This window comes from Syngnathus leptorhynchus, chromosome 4, assembly GCF_054491065.1.
Source record: "Syngnathus leptorhynchus isolate UIUO chromosome 4, UIUO_Slep, whole genome shotgun sequence".
NCBI lineage: Eukaryota > Metazoa > Chordata > Actinopteri > Syngnathiformes > Syngnathidae > Syngnathus > Syngnathus leptorhynchus.
The window spans coordinates 14042259-14067479 of record NC_141198.1 but is presented as its reverse complement, the minus strand read 5'-3'; the positions used below and the strand labels follow the sequence as shown (position 1 = coordinate 14067479).

The 25221-nt window shown below is 44.1% G+C and overlaps 1 protein-coding gene across 2 annotated transcripts in view; it reads left to right on the top strand.

Annotated features, from left to right (window-relative positions):
• sema6a (sema domain, transmembrane domain (TM), and cytoplasmic domain, (semaphorin) 6A) overlaps positions 1–25221 on the top strand; it is an 81806-nt gene that overhangs the window by 44600 nt on the left and 11985 nt on the right. For both annotated transcript variants that reach the window (XM_085908960.1, XM_085908959.1), the window contains exons 5-17: positions 547–609; positions 1043–1144; positions 5383–5473; positions 6119–6238; positions 6782–6870; positions 8561–8778; positions 10890–11021; positions 13226–13381; positions 15435–15608; positions 17702–17842; positions 17959–18033; positions 22594–22652; positions 23618–23638. In XM_085908960.1, coding sequence (XP_085765086.1) covers positions 547–609; positions 1043–1144; positions 5383–5473; positions 6119–6238; positions 6782–6870; positions 8561–8778; positions 10890–11021; positions 13226–13381; positions 15435–15608; positions 17702–17842; positions 17959–18033; positions 22594–22652; positions 23618–23638 — 1441 coding nt within the window. The remainder of the gene's footprint in view (positions 1–546; positions 610–1042; positions 1145–5382; positions 5474–6118; positions 6239–6781; positions 6871–8560; positions 8779–10889; positions 11022–13225; positions 13382–15434; positions 15609–17701; positions 17843–17958; positions 18034–22593; positions 22653–23617; positions 23639–25221) is intronic.

The window sequence follows — 25221 nt, the reverse complement described above, 5'->3', positions numbered from 1 at the left end:
GGATGTGTGTGTGCGACTAACCAATAAGTCCATGAGCTTTGATCACCACACTGTGGAGCTCTGCACATCTGAAACTGAACCAGAGTCAGTATTGTTTGCCCCCCCCCCAATTCCAAGTTCAATTTGTGACCTGGTCCCTGATCAGTGTTAAGCGGGAATGTTTGCATTTGAGCCGCAGCCTCAGTGGGATGCTGAATGAGCAAGAATCCCACATTATCGATCACAGTGCTGGCTCATCGGACATTAGCCACACCTGCACGTTCAAATGAGGGCTTTTCATTTATAACCTTCTGTTCAGTTTTAGTTGTGATGTTCTTCTTCAGTGCTGCTGCTACTGTCCATTGCTTATTACTTTCAATGAACAATCCATTTATTATCATTGCTGCGCTTGACAGTGTACAGCAACTCTTGTATTGGGGTACCTAATGAGGTGTCCAATGAGTGTGGCCTATCCGGTGTGCTTTTGTGTTATTTCACTCTTCTTACATGTTTAGTTTTCTGCTCCTAATGGCCCTGACCTTAACCTAAGTGTATTTTTCCCTGCAGAAAATGACATGGAAGTCCAGACAGGGTGACGTGGACACGTGTCGAATGAAAGGGAAGCACAAGGTACGCACACGCACGCGCACAACCATAGAGAGCATGCGGTGCAACAACACACTCCATTCAGTTCATAAAACCTTCATCTGTCACAATTTATAGAGCACATTAGTGATAATCTTTCCATCAAATGGCAGCCTAATTGTGTTTTCCCTGGATTTACTTGACAATCTCCTCTTGCTTCCATTATTGTCGAGGCAAACCTGGCGCTGCCATTAAAAATCATCCGTAAACACGACATTGATGTAGCGAGAGGAAATGCCGCGTGTCACGATGACACGGCTACGCGTGTAAATGGCGCCATTCAAACAAGGGGCCGGCCGAACCTGTCATTTTTCAACCGCACAACCTTTCATTGGAGTCCCCACATGTGCGTTTCATTCCAAATGTGTCAATTATAAAACTGACAAATGTCTGTGTTTCCTTCTCTTGTGCGCCACAGGACGAGTGTCACAATTTCATCAAAGTCCTCCTGCAGCAAAACGACAACGCCCTGTTTGTTTGCGGGACAAACGCGTTCAACCCCTTGTGTCGAACGTACAAGGTAAGGACGCCCGTGGCTCCCTTTCTTCGCCTGCCACTCAGCCCGGGATGAGCTTGTTTTGCACACGCCAACAAAAGCCGCATGGGGGCGGAGGGGCGGACGTAGATGGATGAATTGCTCAACTCCTTTATCTGCAGGTGGACTTTGACACGCTCGATGTAGAGGCGGATAAACCAGCCCACCTTCTCGCTGGCGCATGAAGTACTAAAATAGGAACATTCCTTTTCAAGTAAAGCCTGGTTGTAAAAAAATAAATAAAAAAATCCTTTAAAAATCCATTAATGACCTCTAGGTAAAAGAAATCTGGGTTTAGACTTTTAGAAGGATTTTGAAAAAAAAAACACACCAACATCTTACTAGCCTACACACACATATACTCACACACTGCCGCTTTGCTTCACTCGACGTCTTTAGCAGAAAAACAAGACTTGCCCGCTTCATTGGCTTCGTGGCCCAGCATGTTAAGTACACAGAATGGATGCGGCAATATTGGGAGTCCTGCTGCAGCGATGTGGAATTTATGTTCTACATTTATCAGCTTTTATAGGCCCCGCGGTTATGGTTTCAAGGTTTAGCTAGTCCTGCAGCGGCATTGCTGCTAGCTTGCTTAAGTGGAGAGAGAGAGGTAGCTCTGTGCGCGTACAAGGACGCTTGCCTTTGCAAATGCGTAAATGAGCGCCTCTTATATATAAAACACAAAGTATGTGTTGTGAGGAGATTTCTTCTGCAGGCAAAACACTATCAAATGTGATTGATGTCGGGGTAAGATAACTTTTCCGTGTTGAGAATTTGCCGGGGCAAATTTCTTGATTAACTGAGTCAGTCTCCCCACTGTGAGATGACTAAATAATTTAAATGTATGTGCTTGCAATTTTCTGAGGAAAAAAAAAAAAACACCTCTTGACTGAGCTGGGTGTTACAATAATTCCAGGAATGATTGCGCTTCAGCAGTGTTTTTTATCTATTGAGCCATCAATCAATCCATCAATCCCTCCATCTATGTATCTATCCATCATTCCACCCATCGAAAATGCCCAAAAGAGATGCTGACAGGTTTTCAGTTCTTAGAAGGCATGCTGGGGTCTTCAATTTCGCTTTGGTCAAACACTTTTTTTTTTTTTTTAACCGTGTGTGTTTTCCTTTCCGTCTCCACTGTGTGACAAAAGTGAAAAGAGGTTCTGTTTCCAGGGCCTGGCCTCATCCCACATTAATCAACAAGGAGGGAGAGCAAGGGGAAAAGGGGGTCGGTTGGGGGGGAGTTGACGAGGTCAGGTGGAGCAAGGGTGGAGGGAGCCCACTGGGGGTAGGCGGTGGCTTCCCACCCAAAGCAATAACCCGCACTGTTATGGCAATTTTGCCTCTCCATTAGCTAATGTTAGTTATCCCGGCTTTCTTGTTCCATGTTAATGTGATGTCGCTACAAACACAATCAAAACTCGAGCAGCCCTCGGACCCCCCTTCCCTTGTTCCTTCTCTCCTGCCAGTCTTAATTCCTCTCTGTCGACGTCCTCCCCTCTGCTGCTTTCTCCGCCTGTCGCTCCCTGACTGCGCCGTAATAATAAACAGCCCGTCCAGCTGGTTCACACGTATGAACGAACGAACGAACGAACGAACGAACGGCGGGTTTCATCTGCTGTTGCCGGGCAAAGTGTTGGCGATCGGCTCAGCGGGCTGTGAGGGTCGCCAGGTGATCCTCGGCTTGGTTCCGTGTTCTCAGAGCCCAGTTCTCACATTTATTTACAAACATTCCTCTCAATACAGGCCTTAGCAAACGAGGCCAAATGATGAAAGTATGTCTGTGCCAAAGTCAAACTCAGATGGCACAAATCACCCCAAAAAAACCCAGGTCCACTCCCGTCCAGTAGAGGGCGGTAATACATATTACAAAGTGCAGAATCAGCTGGGTCACTGCCCCAATTGGCCCACAATATAAGTGGCCAACAAATGTGAAAAATGAAAAGAAATTGCTCAGTACCCAATTGAATGGGTACACACATTTGTCAATCAAAATGGAATATTATATGTATAAAGTCAGATTTTTTTTTCATACATATCTATTAGTTCTTGTTGGATTGCACAAGTGCACCGACTGGGAAATGATGACATGCAGCTTCAGATGAAACCGTTTTATGGCGCACAGGTTAAGATATGCGATTTTTATGAACAGCTGCAAAGACTTTGGTTTCCTTCCAGCATGTAAAAGTGTCAGAAACAGGACATGCAAGGCAAACAGGTTGCAGAGAAATGGGCCGTGACGATTAATGTCTCACTGAGGCGCTGCGTCCTTGCTTGCTTCTGGCCCATGTATGAACCCGGGTATGAATAATTATGCAGGTTGTCTCATTTGTACATGTTCTAATGTCCTCCCAATCGATGTAGAAAGAAAAGTTACAGAAATAAAATGAAAATGACCGCTTTAAAAAAAAATACCAAACTGAAACTACATGTTAAGTTTATAAAATCCACTATAAATACAGCAAAAATGGTCGAAAAGTCAGAACGAAATCATACCTAAATATAAGTAACAAGTGAACTCATGGCTGCACCGGTGTTCTTTGCCCCGTAGCCACGTATCTCACCGGATTCACACTCAATAGTCTTCCTTCTTCCATAAAAGCCATACTCGGTTGAGAGTGAGCAGAGCTTCATTTGCATGCCCGAGAAAAATACCTCAAACCCACTTGATTTTGTTAGAGCTGCTTCGGGAGCACACCCTTTTATAAATCTTGGTCTTTTGACGAAAGCAAGTCAGACACTAGGAAACATTTTTTTTTAAATGTGGAAAATAGCATAATGTTTTGGACCTTGAGTACATTGCATAGCATTACTTTTGTTCTGCAGGCTAGCAAAGTTGACAGCATAACAAGATTCAAGCTGTTTCACCGTCCAAATGTTTTATGTTTACAACTGCTTTGGCTCACCCGGGCAGTTTTTGCGGAGCTCCGTTGCCTGGCTAAGATTATCGAGATATTGCCCCGGACAGTTCTGGTGTTTCTCCTCACAGGCCTGCCAGCTTGTCAAGGAGCTGCGCATATATCAGCGGATAGCTTTGGGAGGGGCTTCCTCATGTTCAAACGGCTGGGACAGATCAGTGACAGCGGGCCGAGACCCTTGGCCAGAGGTCAACGCCGACGTGACATCAACAGAGGGGATAAATACCCGCCGGAGTGTGTCTTTTTATGCGGGATGTACGAGAGGGTGAAGGGACGTTCAGAACTGCTTGGCCTGTATAATAAAAGGCATGCGGTACTCGTCCATCCGTCCGTCCACCCATCCATCCATCCATCCATCCATCCATCCATCCATCCATCCATCCATCCATCCATCCATCCAAACTTGTATCTCAAGGCACTACTGTACTTTAAATGTCTGCTATGAGATCAGAAAAAAAAAAACAGCAGGAAGGAAAGACTCGGAATTTCACTACGACTGCCGCTGCTGTTGTATTTATTTTTCCTGCCAACAATTTCCCTGGCAAGCGGTGCGTGTGTTAGCGTATGTGACCTTTTATAGTGGGCAGATGATAACTGTTTTGTTCCACTCCGACAGGAATAGAAAACCAAATGACCCGTTTAGAGTCCAGAAAGGGCGGCGTTAAGAATTTCGCAGCTCTGTATTTGTTAAGAGAATGAGGAAGCCGAATAAAGGAGAGGGGGAAAAAAAAAAGCAGCATTTGCGGTCTTCTTCCTGACCTCGAGTGTATTTCTGCTTTCAGCCAGACGCATGCTGGCGAACACAAGTTGACCCTTAGAGGAATGGTATTGACCTTTTGTCTGCTTGTGGTCCTCCGCTAATCACACACTGAAAATATTCTAGTAGTCTGGACTTGTGCCACTAAGTTCTGAAATAATGATGAAACAGAGCCTAGCGAGAGTCTTTAAAAAAAAAAAAGTAGCAGCACTAGTGGCGGGATTTGAGCTTTGGTTGTGCAAAGCATTCACTTAGAAATCCTTTCTGATCAAATATTCACAAACGAGTGAGTTTCAAATTCTCTTTGAGTGCACCTGTGATTCTTCTTTACATCACAGCGTAGCAATAAATGGATACAAGCTGTGTTGAAGCGCTTCTTAAACGTGCGAAGATAACGCAAAAGTAAAAATAAAAATGTGGCTAACAATTAGCATCTCTGATGCCTTGTTAGGAAGACGACATTTCCTCTCTGGGTTGCATTTGAAGTTGATCCTTGCTGTTATGTTTCATCCCGCCATTGTCTCAATTGACCCTATTTGTGACCGTAGATGGACACCTTGGAAGCTCTCGGAGAGGAGATCAGCGGGATGGCTCGCTGCCCTTATGATGCCAAGCATGCCAACGTTGCCCTCTTTGCTGGTAAGATTCAAAGCATAAGCAGTCATCAATCTTGGTTGACTGAGTCATCTGAAAGAGGTTCCACCTCTCCCATCATCCAAATGAGACCGAAGAATGGATTAAAAAAAAAAAAAATTCTCCAATGGCTGATGAGTCGCTTGGCGCCTGCGGGGTGAGAATCTCCCCGTGAAACCTCGCTGTGGGCTCTAAAAGACATTGGGCCCCCCATTTTATGTTGGCTGGCCGCTAACTGATTAATGTCGCCATTGATGAGCTGTCCCTGCGAGCTTCCAGCCGAGGAGACGCAGCTTGACCGGCTAATGTGTGACACAGCGCTGGAAGCTCTGAGTAATGGAGAGGGCTTCTTTCCCAGCCACCCTTTCAATTATGTAGTTTGAGTTTCCACTGTGGTTCCTTCTGAGGTGGACCGAGGTCACCTTGGTGCTGGTTTCTGTGTGTGAGCACATGAAAGCAGCTGGTGAAGAATTACGCATGTCCAACAGGTTGACGAAAGTATAAATCTTAATGACTGCTGGCGGGAATACAGTTTATTTTCCTTGTATATGTTTTCCCTCAATTTGACTTCACACTGCCTCGCGGCTTTTTTTTTTTTTTTCCCCGCTCCCGTCTGATTCATTTCTTAACCTCTTTTGCTCTCTTTTGCAGACGGCAAGCTGTACTCGGCCACGGTCACTGACTTTCTGGCCATTGATGCGGTCATCTATCGTAGCCTTGGAGACAGCCCGACATTGCGTACGGTTAAACATGACTCCAAGTGGTTAAAAGGTGAGGCCATGACAACGCTTTTTCCATCAGCCACTTTGGTTCACTTGGTTACCAAACACTTTGCGTCAAGATGAATGCAATAGCAACTCGAGTCCAAGTACTGAGTGAATCCCAACTAAATGAAATGAGACCAAGCTACATAATTCCAAATTCATTTTTCCACCATTCTACTAACTTGTAAAATCATTCTTCTTCTTTTATGAATTGTTGCCCATCCATTTGGTTCCGACGGGTCTATAAGCGTTGTCTCGTATGTTAATTTTTTTCTGACCTGTTCTAGCAGGTTGCATGTAGAGCAGAAGCTGACGCGCCGCAGGGCAAAGCAAGCGCACCAGTCGAGCCTGTCAAATCTCAATGGAGGACTGTTTTTATCTTGTATGCAAATGGATGAGCCACTCAAGGCTTCCGCTTGGCTTTTTTTTTTTTCCCCCCTTGAATATCTTGACATGACATGCTTGTTGTTTATTGTGAAACGACATGTCACAAGCTGCAACAATTTGAGTCTTTTTTTTTCTTCTTCTTTGTGCTTCTTTGCCTTCTCAGAGCCTTACTTTGTGCAGTCAGTCAATTACGGAGACTTCATCTATTTCTTCTTCAGGGAAATTGCCATGGAGTACAACACGATGGGAAAGGTAAGCAATGGCTTTGTTTCTCTGCTGTTGTTTAGTTCCAATCAGAGGTGTCATACGCAGAAAGTATTTGCGGGAACTAACAGGAAAGGGTGTATCGCTTATCTGGAAGGAGGCCACATATTTTTCAATACCAGATCAACACTGGACAGGATGAAGGACCTTAAATAGATCTGGAGATCCCATTCACAAAGTCTAAGTATACTCCTTGGGATTGCACATCTGCATCCTTCTGATAGGGCTCCCATCTCCTCTGCGATTCCCAAGTAGAATTCCTCGACGAGAAATGAGATTGAGTTTTTTGCACCAGAGGGAGCGCAACAAAGACGCTTTCTGTTTAATCCATTCAATTCAGCGTTGGATTCCGCTGGGCGAGAGTTAATTGGAAAGCAGGTAGAAGAAAATGGAAATCGTCTCTTGCCCATATGCATTTTCAGAACAAATGGAACGCATAAGAGTAAGAAAAAGAAACGATGAGATGAGCTAACGAGAAACTCCGGCATAATGGATTTCCCACCAGGAGTGACAGCTAGCCGTCTGGAGAGGGACGGAGAGAGAGCGTGCGGTCTTGTGATTTGTTTTTAAAGCCGTATAATTATGTATGCGGCGAACAAATTCAACAATTTAACATTTACCGACGGCTAACACGTCATTACAAAACACAAAATTGGCCTTCATCTGTGTTTAAAAACACTCCACCTGTGCTTAATGGCAGATTGATGAAAGTCGTTGCAGTGGTTTAGTTTGCTATCTTAAAAATTAATGTGAAAGCCACCTAAGCCAAAATAAATGATCTGCATGAATGTGTGTTTTTTTTCTCAAAGAAGCTGACGTGTGACCGAATTAGGTGTAATGACTAAAGCTGGCAACTTGTCACGCATTCACGTCACCTGTAATTTGATATGTTTCTGTAATCTTACAGTGAACATATGTGAGTGTTCAACCTGCTGGTTGCGTGGCTGTCGTCTGTTTGTGCGCTTGTTCATACTGGTTCACACTCGTAGTCTAAGTAGTGTTTTCAGGTCATGGTTAAATTGATTGCATTCAAGTGCACAGTGAATATAGTTTAATTGGGCCTCTTGTGGCAGCGTCTTAATTAAAGTTCTGGCATCGACTAAAGCCGGCCATTTTCTATCGTCTGCTGCTACATGTATTTAGAGTACCACATCTTTATTTAATGCTGTTGAAATATTTAAGGTACTTAATCCAAATGGTAATGTATTGAAAAGTACTACATGCATTGTATATTGACTAAGTATCTCTTACCATCTCAAATTAAGATGAGGAACAGCCTGGTTTTTATATCTTTTATATAGCAACATGCTAACACTCCTTAGCTATTAGCGTGAAGCTAAACATCAAAGTTATCAGCAAGGATGTAATATGGCTCTGCCCATATGTATTTTCGGAAGAAACGCAGAAGAGAGTAAGAAACAATATATAGCAGTTGACAACATGCTAACCGCGCCTTATGAATAATCTCAAACTAAGTAGCAACAAAAATCGAAACATCTGTCAATAAATAGCTGGCAAAAAGCAGCTTAAATATGCGCTTTATGCCAAACAAGCAACAAGCTAATTATCTGCTAGCATAACAACAACATGCACTTATTAGACATTTTCTGATTGTTTGTGGTGTATTGATGAACAAATACTGTACAAGCGTTTTCTTCTACATGAATGTTGGGCCCAGGTGGTGTTTCCTCGGGTGGCGAGGGTTTGCAAGAATGACAGAGGCGGTTCACCCCGAGTCCTGGAGAAGCAATGGACATCATTCCTCAAATCCCGCCTGAACTGCTCCATTCCCGGCGACTCCCATTTCTATTTCAACATCCTCCAGGCGGTGACTGACGTCATTCACATCAACGGGAGGGATGTTGTGATGGCCACCTTCTCCACGCCATACAACAGGTAAAACCTTTCGGGTCCTGGTACCACTTACAGATTCTGTTATCACTCCAACATATACCGTAATTCCTTCAAAGCGCAAACAAACATTTTTGTATGTGTGCATCAAGAATGAGTTTGTATTCATTAACCCAATTATCAAAACAACAGCTCGTCCACACGGTGATAGGGCGACCTTTACGAAATCTAAAGTGTGTGCGTACGCGTCGCCTTGTGGCAGTCCATTGGGTCAACATTTACATCTCCAATCAAAATAGTCTCTCTGCCCTTTTGACGAGCAGGTGCTTAACCTCTTTTTATTTTGCACAATTTGTATTCAGCGTGGCCTTCGTATTCAAAGGCAGCATCTAAATTGAAAATTACCATCGAGCCATAGGGCTCACGCATATTATTCTCCATTTTGTGGCTCTTTTTTTTTTTTTTTAGCCGATAAGACAATTGCTTGTGACACTGCAATTGAGCGTGCTTAATGGACATTTAAACTCAATCAAGCGGCGCCTGAATATTTCTATAAGTGCAACGTTTGATTTGTGCATTTCCATTTGTCAGTAATGGTGGGAAATTAGAGGGAGCATATTTAGACTAAAGCCAGCAGATTGTTTCTTGTCATTTAATGAACGTCTGTCAGCATCACGTCATTTGCGGAAAAGAAAAGCGACAAGCCTGTCATAATCTAGGTGGAAAAGTTTCAAGGAATGCTAAATTAGCCATTTTCAGCAATAAAACGTTCATACTTTGTCTAGATTTGATCATTTCATTATTTTTCTTGTACAATTAACGCCTTTAAAAATGTGTTGTGTCATTTGTGCCAACCAATCACGGCTCGTGTGATGTTCACATTGCTAAAAAGTACCTGAATTTAAAAAAAAAAAAAAAACACAGAAAAAGTTGCAAACTGCTTAAAAGCAGACACTTGACAGTGAAACATTTCCAATGCAGACAACAATGGTGGTAATTTACTAGCAGCTTGTAACTAGCTAATCCAATCTTTCTATAATACTGCCCTTGTCCGGGATTTTGTCTTCACGGTGAACTTTAGCCATGAGGCAACAATGCGAAAATCCAGCCCGATCATTCCAACACATGAGAGAAAGTCTGTCAAATTTGGATTTTCTGAGTGTTGTAAAATAGCAAAAGTGACTCAGCAATGTGCGATGCATTGATTCCAGCTAGACAGCTGCCGTCACAAGACCGTTGTTTCCCCTCCTGCTCGTTAAATGAATAGCAATAATAAAATAATCTGTCGTCCATCACAGTGGGCTCCTGATGAACGCCGATGCCCTCGAGGCTTTCGGAGAGATCGAGTCATGGTGTCCTCATAGGACTTGGCAGGCCTGGGTTGTCGCTAAGCTTCCATATTTAATAGCACGCTGCTAAATATAGAGCGCGTACAGTAAATCAGACAGTAATCGGAAACATAAGCTTTCACCGATGAGCCATGTGCGCTTAACTTAATTGAGGTAACTGCATGGTGTGGTTTCGCCGGTGGCCGTAGTCACTCAAGTATTTGTGCCCCCGTGGACCTGAAGTGCTACACACAGCGACTATAGTGAGTCATAGGCTGAAATGATCATTTTATTCTGAAGGCATGTTGCCATAATTATATTGTGTTGAATATCTTTTTTTTTTGTGTGTGTGTTGGCTTGTGACGGTAAGCTTGAGAAATAAACAGACCTCCAGTGACTCTCTGTATTTGGTCTGGATCCAATGCGGTTGGGTCGCTCCGTGGGGCCTGTGATGACTCATTGATGAGGTTTGATGGACTTGAAAAGCAATAAGTCGTAGGATCAAGCTGTTAATGATAAGCTCCCTACACACAGTGACAAAATACAACATACAAATGTGCCATCTTTGGGTCTTTATTTATAAGCGGTACAATTATGTGGTTTAAAATACGCTTGGAGTGAATGCTTGGTTCAGCTTGACATGCTACATTTTAATACATATTTATAAAGCTTGCATACTGCACGGGATTTCGGCAATGACTTGTCAACACTGACATTCAAATTCGTGCAGCTCTCTCTGGGGATTTTTTTGTCCGCGCCTCTGTGAGGTGGATCTTTGATGTGTTTATTCATCAGTACTTTTTTTGTGTTGCGTTTGTGCGGCGGCAGCATTCCAGGCTCGGCCGTGTGCGCCTATGACATGGCGGAGGTGGCCAACGCGTTCACTGGGCGCTTCAAAGAGCAAAAATCCCCAGACTCCACCTGGACGCCTTTTCCTGAAGAGAGGGTTCCCAAACCAAGGTAAAACTAAAGCTAATTATTCAGTGTGCTGACACACACTCACACAGTTCTGTCAATATAACATCTTTCAAGCGTAAGAGTGTGCTATTTTCTTTATCACTGTTTGTTTATTTTGCTGTCAAATCATATCTTTTTTTTGCTGTTCATGTCACGATGGAACTCCCTAATATGGAGAATGCAAACGGTTCTGACCCTTGCATCTAACCGACTTTATAATTGCAATTTTTGATGGGCTATAAAATAGCTTGCTAATTAACAAAACGTGGGATAAATAGTAAATCAGGATGTTCACGGTGTTCAGCTTTGTTTTATTGTTTTTTTTCTCAGAGGAATACATTTTTGAGTTAACGTCTAAAACATTTTTCAACATGCTGATGAAGAAACACAACTTGTTTTTTTTATCAACGCAAACTAACATTCTCTGTTAATATCACACAATTAATTCATTTTAAGTGGGTCTTTGCGTGTACAGTATTATGCGACCCCCATCAAAGTCGACAAATGAAGCATAAGATCGTTTTACAGATGGCCGCCTAATTCCACAATCACTCAAGCCTAATCAATCTCCTGCTCGCTAATTAGCCGGCAAAGAGCTACTCCACCTTTCTTCACAAAAATGAACGCATTCACTCCAAAAACCAAGTAATCGCTTCCACGCAGTGCGTCTGTGTGTTTCCTTTGCGCTTGAGTACGACTCCAAAGGCAGTTCCTCGGCGGCGAGCGTCTTATTGTGCAATTGAGCGTAGGTGTGAGCTAACCCTCTCTTCCCCTCAGGTCAAATAAAAATCAGACAGCCAGGTGGTTGTTTTTGCTGTGATATATTTCATATTCATCCTCTGGACCCTTTTATGTGACGGCAAACAGACGGCGGCGGGTTCATGGGCACCCACGGGTCCGGCCCCGCGGCAGACTGCTCTTCCATGTGTTAGCCTCCCTTCCGAACCATTTACACACTCCTCGTACGAAAGAAGTGTCTGTTTCCGTTCCGCTCCCCATATGTCTTGGCACATAAATGAAGCTGTATCAGCCACCATCTTTATATACTGCACTATTAGTGACATCGAGAAAGCTGCGGTTGTCCTCCAGTCAAATGTTAGCATTTGTCTGGTTTTGTGATGAAATGACATCAAAGTTGTCTTTAAAAAACACCAAAAAAAGTTTGTCCCCCCCCCCCACACCACCCCCACCCCCAAATTGGCCCCTTAATTGGGACATCTCAAATGTCTGCTTTTATATTTGAACCCTTCAAATGTTTTTTTCATCAAGTGATATTTCTGGAGACTCCGATCCGTCTTTGACTTGGTCTGGCTATGTTCCCGCTGTCTCGCAATGTCCTTTCATGTCTGTGTGGGACAGCTGAACCCCCTGCCCTAAGTTGCCAAGAAACAACTCAGTGAGCATAACGTTACATTCAAATAAAATTGTTGGCCTTAAGCCGGACCATTTATTTTACTCCACAAGATCTGCCTAGCAACAATTAGCATTTTTCTTTTGTATAACGCAAAGCTTTAAATAAAATAAAATACATTAGCATGAAATATTTTTGGAACTTTCTCTGCAAACGTGGAGTAATTATCTTGGATTTTTTAACATTGCTCGAAACCAGCAACATACATTTGGTGATGCACTGGAGCAGTCGACAGATGTCCATTTAGCAGCCTAACTTGACATGAATGTCTAGACAGGCCATGACACGCAAACTTAACCATCTGACCGATGCAACCTGAACACCTCAACTTGTAGTTCACATGCTTAAGTCCGTAAGTGGGTGCCTGGCCCTTGCGTGTTTGCCACCTCATACTATGTCCAGTATCCAGCTGGCTGAGAGTTCTGAGAGCGGGTGTGGATTTTATGGCGTGGCATCATATCAAAGAGTTTGCTGTAAAAAAATGTTTTACAACCTCTCGAAGGTGAGATGCCTGCAAAGGGGAAGTGCAATCAAAAGCGGCTTCTCTTTTACAGCCATCTCACCTTCCCAGCGTAACGATATCAGATAGATGGTTTGTCACTTGAGCCTGTAACCAAAGAGAATTGGACACCACCTGTCCTCAAAGCCTCTCACACATAAGCTACAACCACGCAGTCAATTTAGTTTCATTACAATACCTGTATCTGTCTAAGTCTGTTTGTTCAAATCTACTCAGATGACGTGACCATTCATTGTCTAAAAATATCGGATCATTTTTTTTTCATCCCATTTGCAGGCCTGGCAGCTGTGCCGGCAGTCCATCTATGGAGAGGTACAAGGTCTCCAACGAGTTCCCAGATGACACGCTTAACTTTATCAAGATGCATCCCCTGATGGATGAGGCCGTGCCCTCCATCGCCAACCGGCCCTGGTTCCTCAAAACCATGGTTCGGTAAGTATTACGCACTCCCAAGCACGTAGTCATCTGAACCTCTGGAGCGGTGCAATAATTAGCTCAAGTGCTACTCTGAGATCAGAGTCATTAAAATGCAGCGCCACTAACACTATGGACCAGCTGGTGACCTGTTTTCAATGTTATGAGCTGCACCGTTCTCTTGTTCCCCCACAAGATCTCTGAGTAGTGTAATAAAGACAGTCGGTGATCTGTGTTTCCTTTGTGGTAAGTCAAATGAGGTTCAAATGTACAACTATTTTGACTCAGGTAACTTCGAAATAGATAGGTTGCAAGATAGTTTCCTAGCTAGCCAGCTAGCTCGATAGCTATAGGTCTTCAGCGATAAATGGATAGGTTGCAAGATAGTTAGAGGTCTTCAGTGATATCAAGGCAATACGATATCCAACATTTTTGGGCAGTTCTTCAAATCTTTGGTCAGCCTAACTCTCTCTTTTTGTTTTTAACAATGTTTGTTAAGAGAATTTTTCAATTTTCCTAAAAGAAACAATTATTTTCATTTTTGTGGACAGGACTCCATTCATGTTTCTTTATATACCTTATATAACAACTGAAGTGGATTATATATGGAATACTCTTAAAATGTGTAAATGAATGTCCAAATCTAAAGACAGTGGTATATTTGAATCTCTCCAAAGACATCACATGGTTGATGAGTTTTTTTTATACTCTATATTTTAATAGCAGTACAATCCCAACATTTTGTATTGTTATTCTAATTGAATTGCTAAAGTGCTAGGCAGGCCTTTGACAAGCCTCAGCGGTGATAGTAGCATATGAGCCGCATAAAGAATTCTTCCTGGCTTTTTGCAAGTTTTCCTTATCCTCATCGCACATCTTGCAGCGGTCTGACCTACATACCGTGGCTCAGTTTAGAATACGAACACTTATCATCAAGGTTAGAACTGCCAGTCTCTTTTCATCAACCCACTGTGATGAAAACTCACATCATTCTTTGGTTTTACATAATAACTGTTTTATTTCATTAGAAACGACGCTACGCCGAGCATGCGAGTTAGAGCCAGCGGTTAAAAGCCTTATGTAAGCTGAAAAAAAAAAAAAAAGTGTCGTTGAGGCATGTGGAGAGAGCAGAGCTAAGTCTTTCATGATAGCTGTCAGTGTCTGTAGAATTCTGCTTTTATGACAAAGGAGTCATCTGAGACACATGTGAGACACACTGGAATCCACTTTTGGAGTCCTGTAGCCTCAGCCGGTTAAGCACAATGAATCAAAAATGAGAAGATGCAACAAGGAGTCTTCTCGATACAGGCACAACACGACATCCTTCATCCGTCCTTGAGACGACCGACGTTCTTTCTCTCTAATCAAATCCCACCAACGCCGGCCTCAGCTCCCAGCAGATCCTTGAATACATCGAAACCACATTTGCTCTTCAGACTACTGTTATTGCTGATGTGATTAGGAGCTTCAAGCCGTTTAGAAGATGTTTAGACCAAATGCGTAGACGTCAAGGTTAAGAAGATGTCACCTTTGTTGTGATGTTAATGTTCATTTAGCCTCAAATTAATTTTCCATCTTGGATTTTTGGCATGATTTAATAACTTATAGGCGTGCAGAGTGGGTACTACTATGATTACTTTCATCGTGCATCTTACTTTTCCCTTGCAAGAGTCAGTGGACATGCAATTTTTTTTTATAAGCGAAATCCATCGACAAGAGTATTCGGGCCCTGCTGTGAACAAGCCAAGCCCGCTTTGGACTTCTGAGCTGCCTGATGAAAGGCACGCTGATTGATCTTGTGATCTTTGTGCAATATTGCATGCTTTCATTTTGATTGCGATAAATTAACCACAAACATCACGATGAAAGTGTTCTAGAAGAAAGAGGTGAGAGGTGGAAACCTGCCTTTTTTTTTCCTATTCCCGTTGATGCTCTTCATTGCCATCTGTTTGTTTTTTTACAGAAGTGTGTTTTTTTTTCTAAGTTCGCGGCACATTGAGCATCCCGACCAAGTATGATCGTGAATAAAGAGACACCGGAGAGCGTAAACTGTCAGTATTTCGTGTTCCAGCTATCGCTTGACCCGCATTGTGGTGGACAGCGAAGCGGGCCCCCATAAGAACCACACCGTGGTCTACCTGGGATCTGAGAAAGGCATCATCCTCAAATTCCTCGCAAAGATGAACAACGGCTTCCTGAACGACAGCTTGTTCCTAGAGGAACTCAACGTCTACAATCCCGACAAGTATGTTTCCTTTCTGTGTATTTCTACCGTTGCCAAGATATTAAGACATTATGCAATTTTGACAAACGCACGGATGTTCATATCTATCCCATACACAAGCATCCCCGATCTCCCACTGCCCCCCCCCCACCCAACTTCTGCAGTCGAGCCAAACAAGCAGATGGCTGCTCTATCATTTGAAAAAGAGTTTTTATCAGGTTACACTCTACCCAACCGCGGATCCTAAATTAAAGACATCAAGCTCGAGGCTCTGGATAACGTAGTTCTGCGGCCGGCGACCGCAGCAGCCGAGCCCAGCTCCTCCAAAACTCGCGGCTGATTAAAGGAAACACACATGCACGAGCTCACATGAGGTCCGTGTTTGTCCTCAGAGCCAGCCCCGGTGAGCTCGTCTAATACACGACGAGGCTGCCAGTTTGCGTGCGTGCTGAGTACGGCTGCCGAGTGAAGAGTCATTGTGAATTTGGCATGTCAAAATGAACTCCAGCCGCATTTTGGACCCTGCCAAGGCAAATGTTTGGTGGTCGGGGAATGGATGAGGTTGAATGAGCGACATTACCGACAGAGTGGGGGGGGGGGGGGGAGAAATAACAGTGTTGATGATCACAGAGGTCATGGAAAGAAGAAACTCCTTGCTGCATTTAAAGTGCTATTTTTAAACCTTTTGAGAAATGTAATCACAACAGTCCACATATTTATAGTCTGGCAGATGAAAAAGAATATTTTAGCCAATCAACATGGTGAAGAAAGCAATGGCTGGAAAAGGTAGTACAGCGGTAGGACAGAGACTTCCACCAAGGCGAAATATTTGATGGAAAATCATGACTTGCCAGCAAAGCTATGGTAAGCATTACAAAGTAGCCACCAAACACTTCTGCTGGTTCTGCTGGGTCGCTGACCTTTTTGGTCCCAATCCTAGCAGACTGTAACGGCAGATAATTCCTCAATCTAAACATTAGTCCAGCTCTGAAAAACCTTTCCTTTGGCTTGAATTTTCTTGGTCTAAGTACCTATAAGTTAAAGTGAAAGATTTAAAAACTATAAAATTTTGCTAAACTGATCCAAATATGTTGTTTTACTGCAAAAATGTAGCTCATCTATTTATCCCAGTGATGTTAGGGGAAAGGCTAAATGCTCTCTCCCGAGGCACTTCTGTGATTTCAAGCTGAGTCTGCACGTACTCTAGACATCAGTCCACATTGCATCGAAAAATATATGCTTTTCAAAATAGCCATGTCCGTGCAGACGTGGTATTAGACAGCTGAGACTGGAGGGGGGAGGACTTGCCCGGACTTGACAGGGGCAGCTTTCAAGGTCGCCGCTGTTTGTTTCCCAACATACTGCGGCCATGTGACGTGCCTTATGGAGGGGATGAAGGGCAAAGCTCTGCCTCCTTCTCTCTCTCCCCCCTATGTCTCCTTCCTGCACGGCCCTCTTTCTCTCGCCACGCCGTTCCCCAGCTAGTCGAGCAGCGGCGGGCCGTCGGCCATCTGGCATCACTCGAGTACAGTGACTTTGCCCGCATTCTATCCTCTGGCTGGCGTTAGCTGGATCAGCCACGCGCCCGATTGCCAAGCATTACCCAGTGTAGATGGACTCTAAGCTCTAATTGAGAATGTTAATGCGGCACCAAACACTGCAGGGGGGGGGGGGGGGGGGTTAATCCCGGGATGGGGAGAGGAAAGGATGGAGAGAAGGGATAGAACGAAAGATGCCGGGTACGCCCAACGGGATTACAGTGCGCCCCTTTGGGGCCGGGCGGACAAAGGAAATGGATGGTGTGGGGATTGTGTTGTGGCTTTTACATTCGAGTGCTGCTCACCATCTGTTGTATCTATATCACTTCTCTTCATTCCAGCATTAGCTCATCGACCTCTGCCTCGTCGTAATCGCTCCCACGTTTTTATTTCATAAATGAGCAATTCAATTTTGTTTGGTTACTTAGCAAGAAACTTCACGGAGTACCGATACTCCATTGCAGAGATGACACAATGCTGATCAGTTCCTCTAATATCATACAGTGATTTTATTTATTTATTTGCCCTTATACTTCACATCGATAGGCTCTGCTCATCTCTATGTCTTTCCTGCAGGTGCAATATAGACGGCGTGGAAGACAAGCGCATCGTCGGCATTCAGATGGACGTCAAGGGTCACGCCCTGTGGGTGGCGTTCACTTCCTGTGTGGTGAAAGTGCCTCTGTCTCGCTGCGAAAGACACGGAAGATGCAAGAAGTGCGTTTAATAGCCGTGACAGCACAAGGAATCCCCCACATATGAAAGCCCCCCCCTCCCCTCTATGCTAGTGTTTCTGCTACTGCAGAAATGAATGTCTTTTGTGTGTCACCCAGGTCCTGTATCGCCTCCAGGGACCCTTACTGTGGTTGGGTGTCGGAAGGAGCATGCAGACAAGTGATTGACAGCAAGTAAGTATCTATTTAATAAGCTACAGATGAGAGGGACCGAGGGGTCATGTTGGATCAAAACTGGTGGGATTCTTACTCCACAAATGCAATATGAACCAGAATGTTGTGTTAAGACTAGTACTGGTACATGTAACATATTATTGTATCGGAAATTTTTGACTTGACTTCCCCTTTAAGGTTTTGCCCAGTCCTGACAGGTCATTAAATCAGTCGTCCACTTCAACTCTCGTGAGTAAATTATCCGATTCCTGAAACAATTCTGACCTTATTCAAATGGATGGGTGTATCATAACTGTTTTGTATTCATCAATTATTCAGTAGACTTGCAACAAAAGTCGTTTGAAGATTTTGGAAAATTGATCTGCCCGGGGGTTAACTCCATCTCTCGGCCCAGTGCCAGCTGGGATTTGCTCCAATTCCTCGCAAGTGGTGCATGTAATAGATGGATGGAAATCATTTAAAATTAATGTGAGATAGAAAGTTATAGTTGGAATGAATACTTGGGCCGTCAGCTTCCTTTACTTCCAATTTGGATTTAACACGTATTTTGCTCCAGTGAATTTGAATGCAATCCTTGCTGTATTGAAAGGCCATACAAGCGTTTTACAAGATTTCCACCTTCTTTGTAATGCCTGGTAGCCTTCATCTTTGGTCTTGACGTGTCTGCGAGATTTCTAATTTTATGGTGTGTAAGTGCAATTTCCCTCAGCTGCAAAGGCCATTGGAGGGCCCAATGGAAGGAAAGTGCCGTACGCCGCCCGGCCGGCCAAAGGCTGGCTGGCTGCATAGCCTGAGCAACACTTGATGGTCACGCTGACTGTAATTTTGTGGTGGTAGCTGGGACACAGAGCCCCATTATACTCTCTGAGCAAACAGCCGATTGAAGCTTTGTGGTGGGAAAAACTTTTTACACATGAAGTCACAACAAAAGGATCGGCGTTCCATTGGCTATTTGACATTGAATGAATGTGATCCATGTGCTGGAAAATGATTAGCCTGGTGTGCCAATGTTACCAAAAGCGCACACACAAACACACAAAAAGTCACACCCATCCTGTTATTATTTTGCCTTGTCGGCGTAAAGCTGTGATTGAAGGAGCCGACACTGGGCCAGTAATAGCGCAAACAATATGGCCTAGTTCCTCGGGGGGGGGGGGGGGGGGGGGGGAAGAATTTTTTTCCTTGGGCGGGGCACGTATATATCTCAGATGGTCTGCAAAACAACAATTTTTTTTTTTGATGAAGATTCATTATATGTTCCCTATGGGGAAGGTGTGGAAATGTTGAAAAAGATTCCCAGAAAAATCGTAAAATACCCCAAAGTCAATTATCTGGCCTGGCGTATATCAGTAGGGGGGGAATGCCCCCATAGCTCCCCCTCTAGCTCCGCCAGTGAATATGTCTATTATTTCTAGTCAGCTGTGAAAAGACAATGTTGCTATTTTCCAGGCTGAAAAAGGGCAGGTGATGAAACATCAAAGAAAAGCTGCAGCAATACTTTCTACCTCATCAAATGCTTTGACGGCAGGCTCTTTTGCGTCACGCTAGAAACCCACAGCTCTGCCCCCAGCAGTTTTCGATGTCTTCAAAACATTTTGGGGACGATCGTGGTTGTGGTGGTGGTGGGGGGGTACTGGACATGTGAAACTCACTTGCATTGTCCCGGCTTTTCTCAAAGGCACAAACATCTTTCAGCTCCTTGCAGAAAAATGTCAGTCTGCAAGACTTCAGCCTCCGGTGTGAATACGTTGCTTGTATGATGCACACAAAAGAGCCCACCAACACCAACAAGCAGTCTTTGCTGTATACAGGTGTCATCACGTTCTGTCTCTCACCCTCGAGAGCTTTCTCCAGCATGACGCCACTGGCCAGCTTTCACTGTTTAAAGAGCAAACACATTGAGTAGTGGGCATCGTGGGCGCCGTGTTAATTCACAGGGAAAATCGGAGTAATAATAACTTGCTGTACATAAAAAAACAAAAAATCCGAATGAGTCGTGATTCCAGTCTAAAATTAAGGTCAATGAATAAAATCCCAATCCTTAATCTGCATGTTTTGGGAGTTATTTAGTGTTGGTCGACTATGTTCCCACCAGCAGTCTTTTTATGGCTGTGTGGGAGAGAAAACCTCTCCCCCCAAGTTGTTGAGGAAACAACAAAAATGAGTGTTACGGGCCCACAAATTCTGCATAGCAACAAGCAGCTGTGCAACTATGCTCTTGTTTTTTTTTTTTTTTTTAATAATAAGACGGCACCGGTGTCATACTGTCCTGCATTAGTCTTATAAACATGATGGAATTTTGTTTTTCAACATCTGTGACAATTTTGAAAAGCTCAACATCAACTCGATGCATATTACGATTAATGCATCAACAACTATCTCAACGCATTCATGATCTTGTATGCAAAAAAAACACAATAAAAAGTAATTTTGTTGTTTTTTAGGTCGAAAAAAACTTTCGAGATACCAATTTATGTTTTGTGGTGTTTTTTAGGGTCAAAGTGATCTTTTGAATGCGTCCAATAAATTTTGCCTAGCAACAAGTGGCCTCACCAGTGCTGTTTGTCTTCCTCTGTAAAAACAGCACTATTGTCCAATAACAACGCTTAAGAAAACACCATTTGGCACAGATGCTTAGATGGGGGTCAGGGTTTACAGCAACCGTGAGGAAATGTGCTGCTTAAAAACTGCTGGCAAGGCTCTCAAGTTGAGAAATGCTGCTGGTGACTGAAATATTGTTGTGGTTTGAAAGGGGCCAATAGAAATTTCCACGACTTGACAGTGATGGTGAAAGTCTGTTTGTTATTCTCCGTGAACCTCTTCATACTTTTTCCTTGTAAGTTTTAACGTTGGTTGCGGGATTGGGGGTGCGGCGGGCGGATCTTCACGCAGTAATTGTAAGCATGGGGCGAGTGAGGAAGATGGGCGGCAGGAGGAGGATTGTGAGAAGCTGTCATGCGTGACTATGATCCTGCTTGACAGTTGGTCCGCTCTGTTTCACAGATCTCCTGCCTACTTGGTGGTCTTTCAGCCTGAAAACAGGTCTCTGTGCAGATTGCAGCAGAAAATAGCATCTCCAAAACCTCCCCACGCCAGCCCTTTACTTCACCCCCTGTGCGTGTCATGTGATGGCACTCAGGGCTCGGCTACACCTCAGTGCACTGCCCTTGGCCCGTGTGATTGCATGGCCCTCATATCGGGACACATTGTGGATGAAGAAGAGAAAATAAAGAAGTTGAAATCTACACTTGGGTAAAAGTAGAAGTAGCTTAACAGAACAAAACTTAAGAGCCAGTGGCACCTTTAGTTGCAGAAAGCTTGTGAAAAGGTCTGCAGAACTTTATTTGGGAGCGCTAGCGTGAAACAGTTTTTTTACCATTTCACTTTTTCTGCGTGAATATAAGGTTGACCTGAGTCGCACTTCGACGTTTGACAACTTAGACGTTATCTGGTGTTATTTTAAGTTACTAAGAGGCAATTAATTATTACTACAATTATGACTAAGCCCATTCCTACCACTAGTGTGCCGTTAGCTAGCTAGCTCCACCCTGGAAATTCCATCTTCCCTAGATACTAGAATTTACAGAATGGCTTGGTGTCATTTTTTAAATTCCCAAGGGAGGAGGTAAAGCCACGGACTAGCCCGCCGCCCTTTCACTGACCCAGAGGAGGCCTATTAGCTCACAAGCTAGCTGGTGGCTAGTGGCTCTCATCGCAGTGTGGGTGTGGGCCAATTTTGACTCCTCACTCTATATACCACTTTTTTTTAACCACTCAAATTCATCAGACAACGGTTCAATATAGATTTTACAAAGACTTGAAATCTGTATGAAAAGTCAATTCCACGCGTTAGTCTTGCCATGACGTAAAGCATATGCCTGAACAATCTCACGATAACTAAAAGAACACCGGACTTCACCGGATTGATCTAGTTTGAACCTCCCTCGATGTGTTTCTTCAGGGTGGCTGTCGAGGTTTCGAATGCCAATATGTATGTAGGCCCAAGAGGCACTTCACAAAAATCAATTCCTGTAAATCTGCCCTCGGGGTATTTAAAGTTATCTTCATTTCTAGCCTTATAATTGTCATCTGCTGCTGGAGATACGTAAGCCGCAAAGGCAGCGGCAGGTTGTCTGTACTCTGCACTGGTAATTTGCACGCCTCGCTCGTGACCGTTGGGATTATTCTTCCGCTTAGTGCTTGGTAGTTCAGGTATTTCCTCAACCGATTTCATTTTTCAGTAGAATTTGTGTCGTGAGCAATTCAGTTGCTACCCCCAGAATTGCCAATGGGTGGTTTGCCAATTATGGATTTCTTTTCTTTGGCATCCATGTTTCCTTTGTGGTAACCCTTGTCTTGAGACCTTCAGGGTGCCCTGCTAGGTGTTCTTTGATGGCCTTCCAGTTAAAGCCCTCCTGCCGCTTTTGCCGAAGAATTCTTAGAAATCCGCCGCGTTGGAGGGATGCTTTTGTTGTTGTTTTCCCGACGCGATGTGACTCGGATCGCACCGGCTCTTGGCCCGCTTCCCACTGCTGACCATGATGTCTCTGTTCCCCGCAGATCCGCCTTTGAGCAGGACGTGGAACATGGTAACACAGATGGCCTGGGAGACTGCCAAAGTAAGCAGGCCCTTTTTCGCTCTCTCACATCTTTCCTTTTTCACGACCTTAGCCATCCCATAATACGCACGCACACACGCACTGTACGCTAACTCACCCGCTATCCTCGGTTTCCGTCTTTGCTGCCGTCACCTTTTTCCCTCCCCCCCATCTGTTCCGCCCTCACAATCCTCTCTTTCAGCATCTTCCATCCATCTGCCTTATTCTCTCTCGTCCCACACTCCACTCCCGCCGACTCACCCCGGCATTTTGACTCCCCTCGGTCAGTCGAGTTCTGTGCCCTGTGGTGCCAAGACTGTCTTCCTTCTTGCACACTGTCACACAAACATTCAGTGCCACAGTAGGAAAAGCATTTTGCTTGTGTATGGGCACAAAAACGGGGCACAGAACTCTCAACCCAATTAGCCAGCCTCAAACAAGAGAAGAGGAATCACACATTGTATACTCGACACTTCCCTTTTCCTGGTTAGCTTGAATTAACAGCCGTGATACATTTGTGATTTCTACGTGTTCTCGTTAAGACTTCAGAGTTCATCCACAGAGTTAAACACTAGATTAGGTTCAGAGCTGGGCATTTATCCAATAAAAAAAAGCCTGACTGGATTTCAGCAAGTTTGTTAGCCGCAGCACACGCTTCGAAAATAATGTCTCACCACAAAACACTCCACAAACATGGTGGACACGATGGCAAAAAAACCAACCAGAAAAAAAGGTATTTTGGTGTCATTTTAAAGCGGTACAGCTTTTTTTTGAACACTCAGTCATTCTCTCGTGAGCATGAACCCATATATGGAAAGTATGTATCCACAAATTTTCCACAGCTCATCTGGGAAGAAAATTATAATACAACTTAATGCTAACAGTCTAAAAAACAACACATGAGCAAATGACTAGCATCAGTGTTGCAAAAGCATGTTCAGGACCCGCAATAACATCCTTTTTCTTATTTTTCCTTCTACTTTCAGATACCTTCGTGGCACTGAATGGTAAGTACCCACATTTACCGTAAAAAGGCACTCAAATGAACGAGAGCCACATTTTATCCCGTGCGCCGTTTAAGTCCGGCCACACCTCTTCATCTCCTTGATGACTTATTCCCTCTCAAGGAAATAAAAACTCCTCCCACCTGTAAAGACCGGTTATTAACGGCCGTGTGTTTAATTAAATTTATGTCGTTCCTTCTTTTTGATAGACATTCCTTCCAGTTATAAAGGTAATGAAACACTCCATCATGACCGGCCGGTCCATTTCAACCCAACCACAACCCGTGGCATCTCCCCCTTCCTCGTGCCCCCCCCCTCCCCCCCTGTGGCCCCCGCTAAAAGAATTAGAAATAGGAACATCTTTAATCATAATTCTGATTTGATTAGCTCGATTAGATCCTGTCATCCTGGATGTTAACACCCCCTCCCTCTCCTCTCTATCCCCTCTACAATTGCATCGATTAGCCTTGACCTTTGCGGCGCTAATTGGATGGATCTGCTTGTTGGTGGTTAAAGGCCTCGATGGTTAACAAATGCAGCGCTTGAGGAACACGACAGGAGTCAACAGAGAGGAGGAAACGCGGCGTGGATTAGCTCTGATTTGATGAAAAGTCATCTTATCAAACAGACGTGCAAAACAAATGCATTTTTCAAGCAAACGTGCTCCACTCGAGATATCACGTTCGCAATTAAAAAGAAAAAACGTTTTGAAAGGGCGAAACGATATATTGATTCATCTAAATCTTATAATATCGATTCAAAGAAATGCAGCTCTAACGCCCAATCATCCGGCTGCACCCCCCACTGTGATCTCCCCCTGTTGCTGGAGGTCCACGGTCACGGAAAAAAATAAATCGATGTCCATAAACACATAAGCACGCACTTTACAACACACAAACACGGCACCCTCTTCTTTCAGTGACCATGCGGGAGCTTAATATGGCATTGAAGATGAATAAATGCCTCCTCTCCACTCTTCCCTTCTTTCCTTGGGAGTAGACATGGTCGACCCGCTTTTAATCTGTGGCGAGTGAAAAAGAGAGAGGGTGCGCATCCTTCGGCAGTTTACCCCCCCCCCCTCTCTCTCTGTATGTGTGTCATCTGCCTGAATTGCACTTCCCCTGGCGGTGAGGGAATGAATTATAAAATAGGCCTGTCACACTAATCTCTCAGCCTTGGGCCAATAGTTAAATAAATCATTTTAATGATTGCCACGCCACACGGAGGAGGAAGAGGAGGAAGCTCTGGTTGAGAGGGTGTGTGCTAGTTTTACCAGCAGCTTTGCGATCATCCCACCCGTAAACTCAGCCCCTTCTTCAAACACCATCGTAAACACATAGTGAAACATATTGCTGTCACCTCCGTGGTAAAAATTGGTGAGCTGAGCCCCCACAAAGGCTTCATTCTATTAAGGGATATGCGAGACCGCTGCCAAATTGAGAAGGACGGCTTAAGTGGGCACGTCACATGCTAATGTGATTAGCTTGCTTTGAAAGTCAACAGCGGAGAAAGCTCACGTTTGTGATACGTTTTTCATGCTTGTGAATCGAGTCAACCTTCAGTTAGCTACTTCCTTACATGTGGTT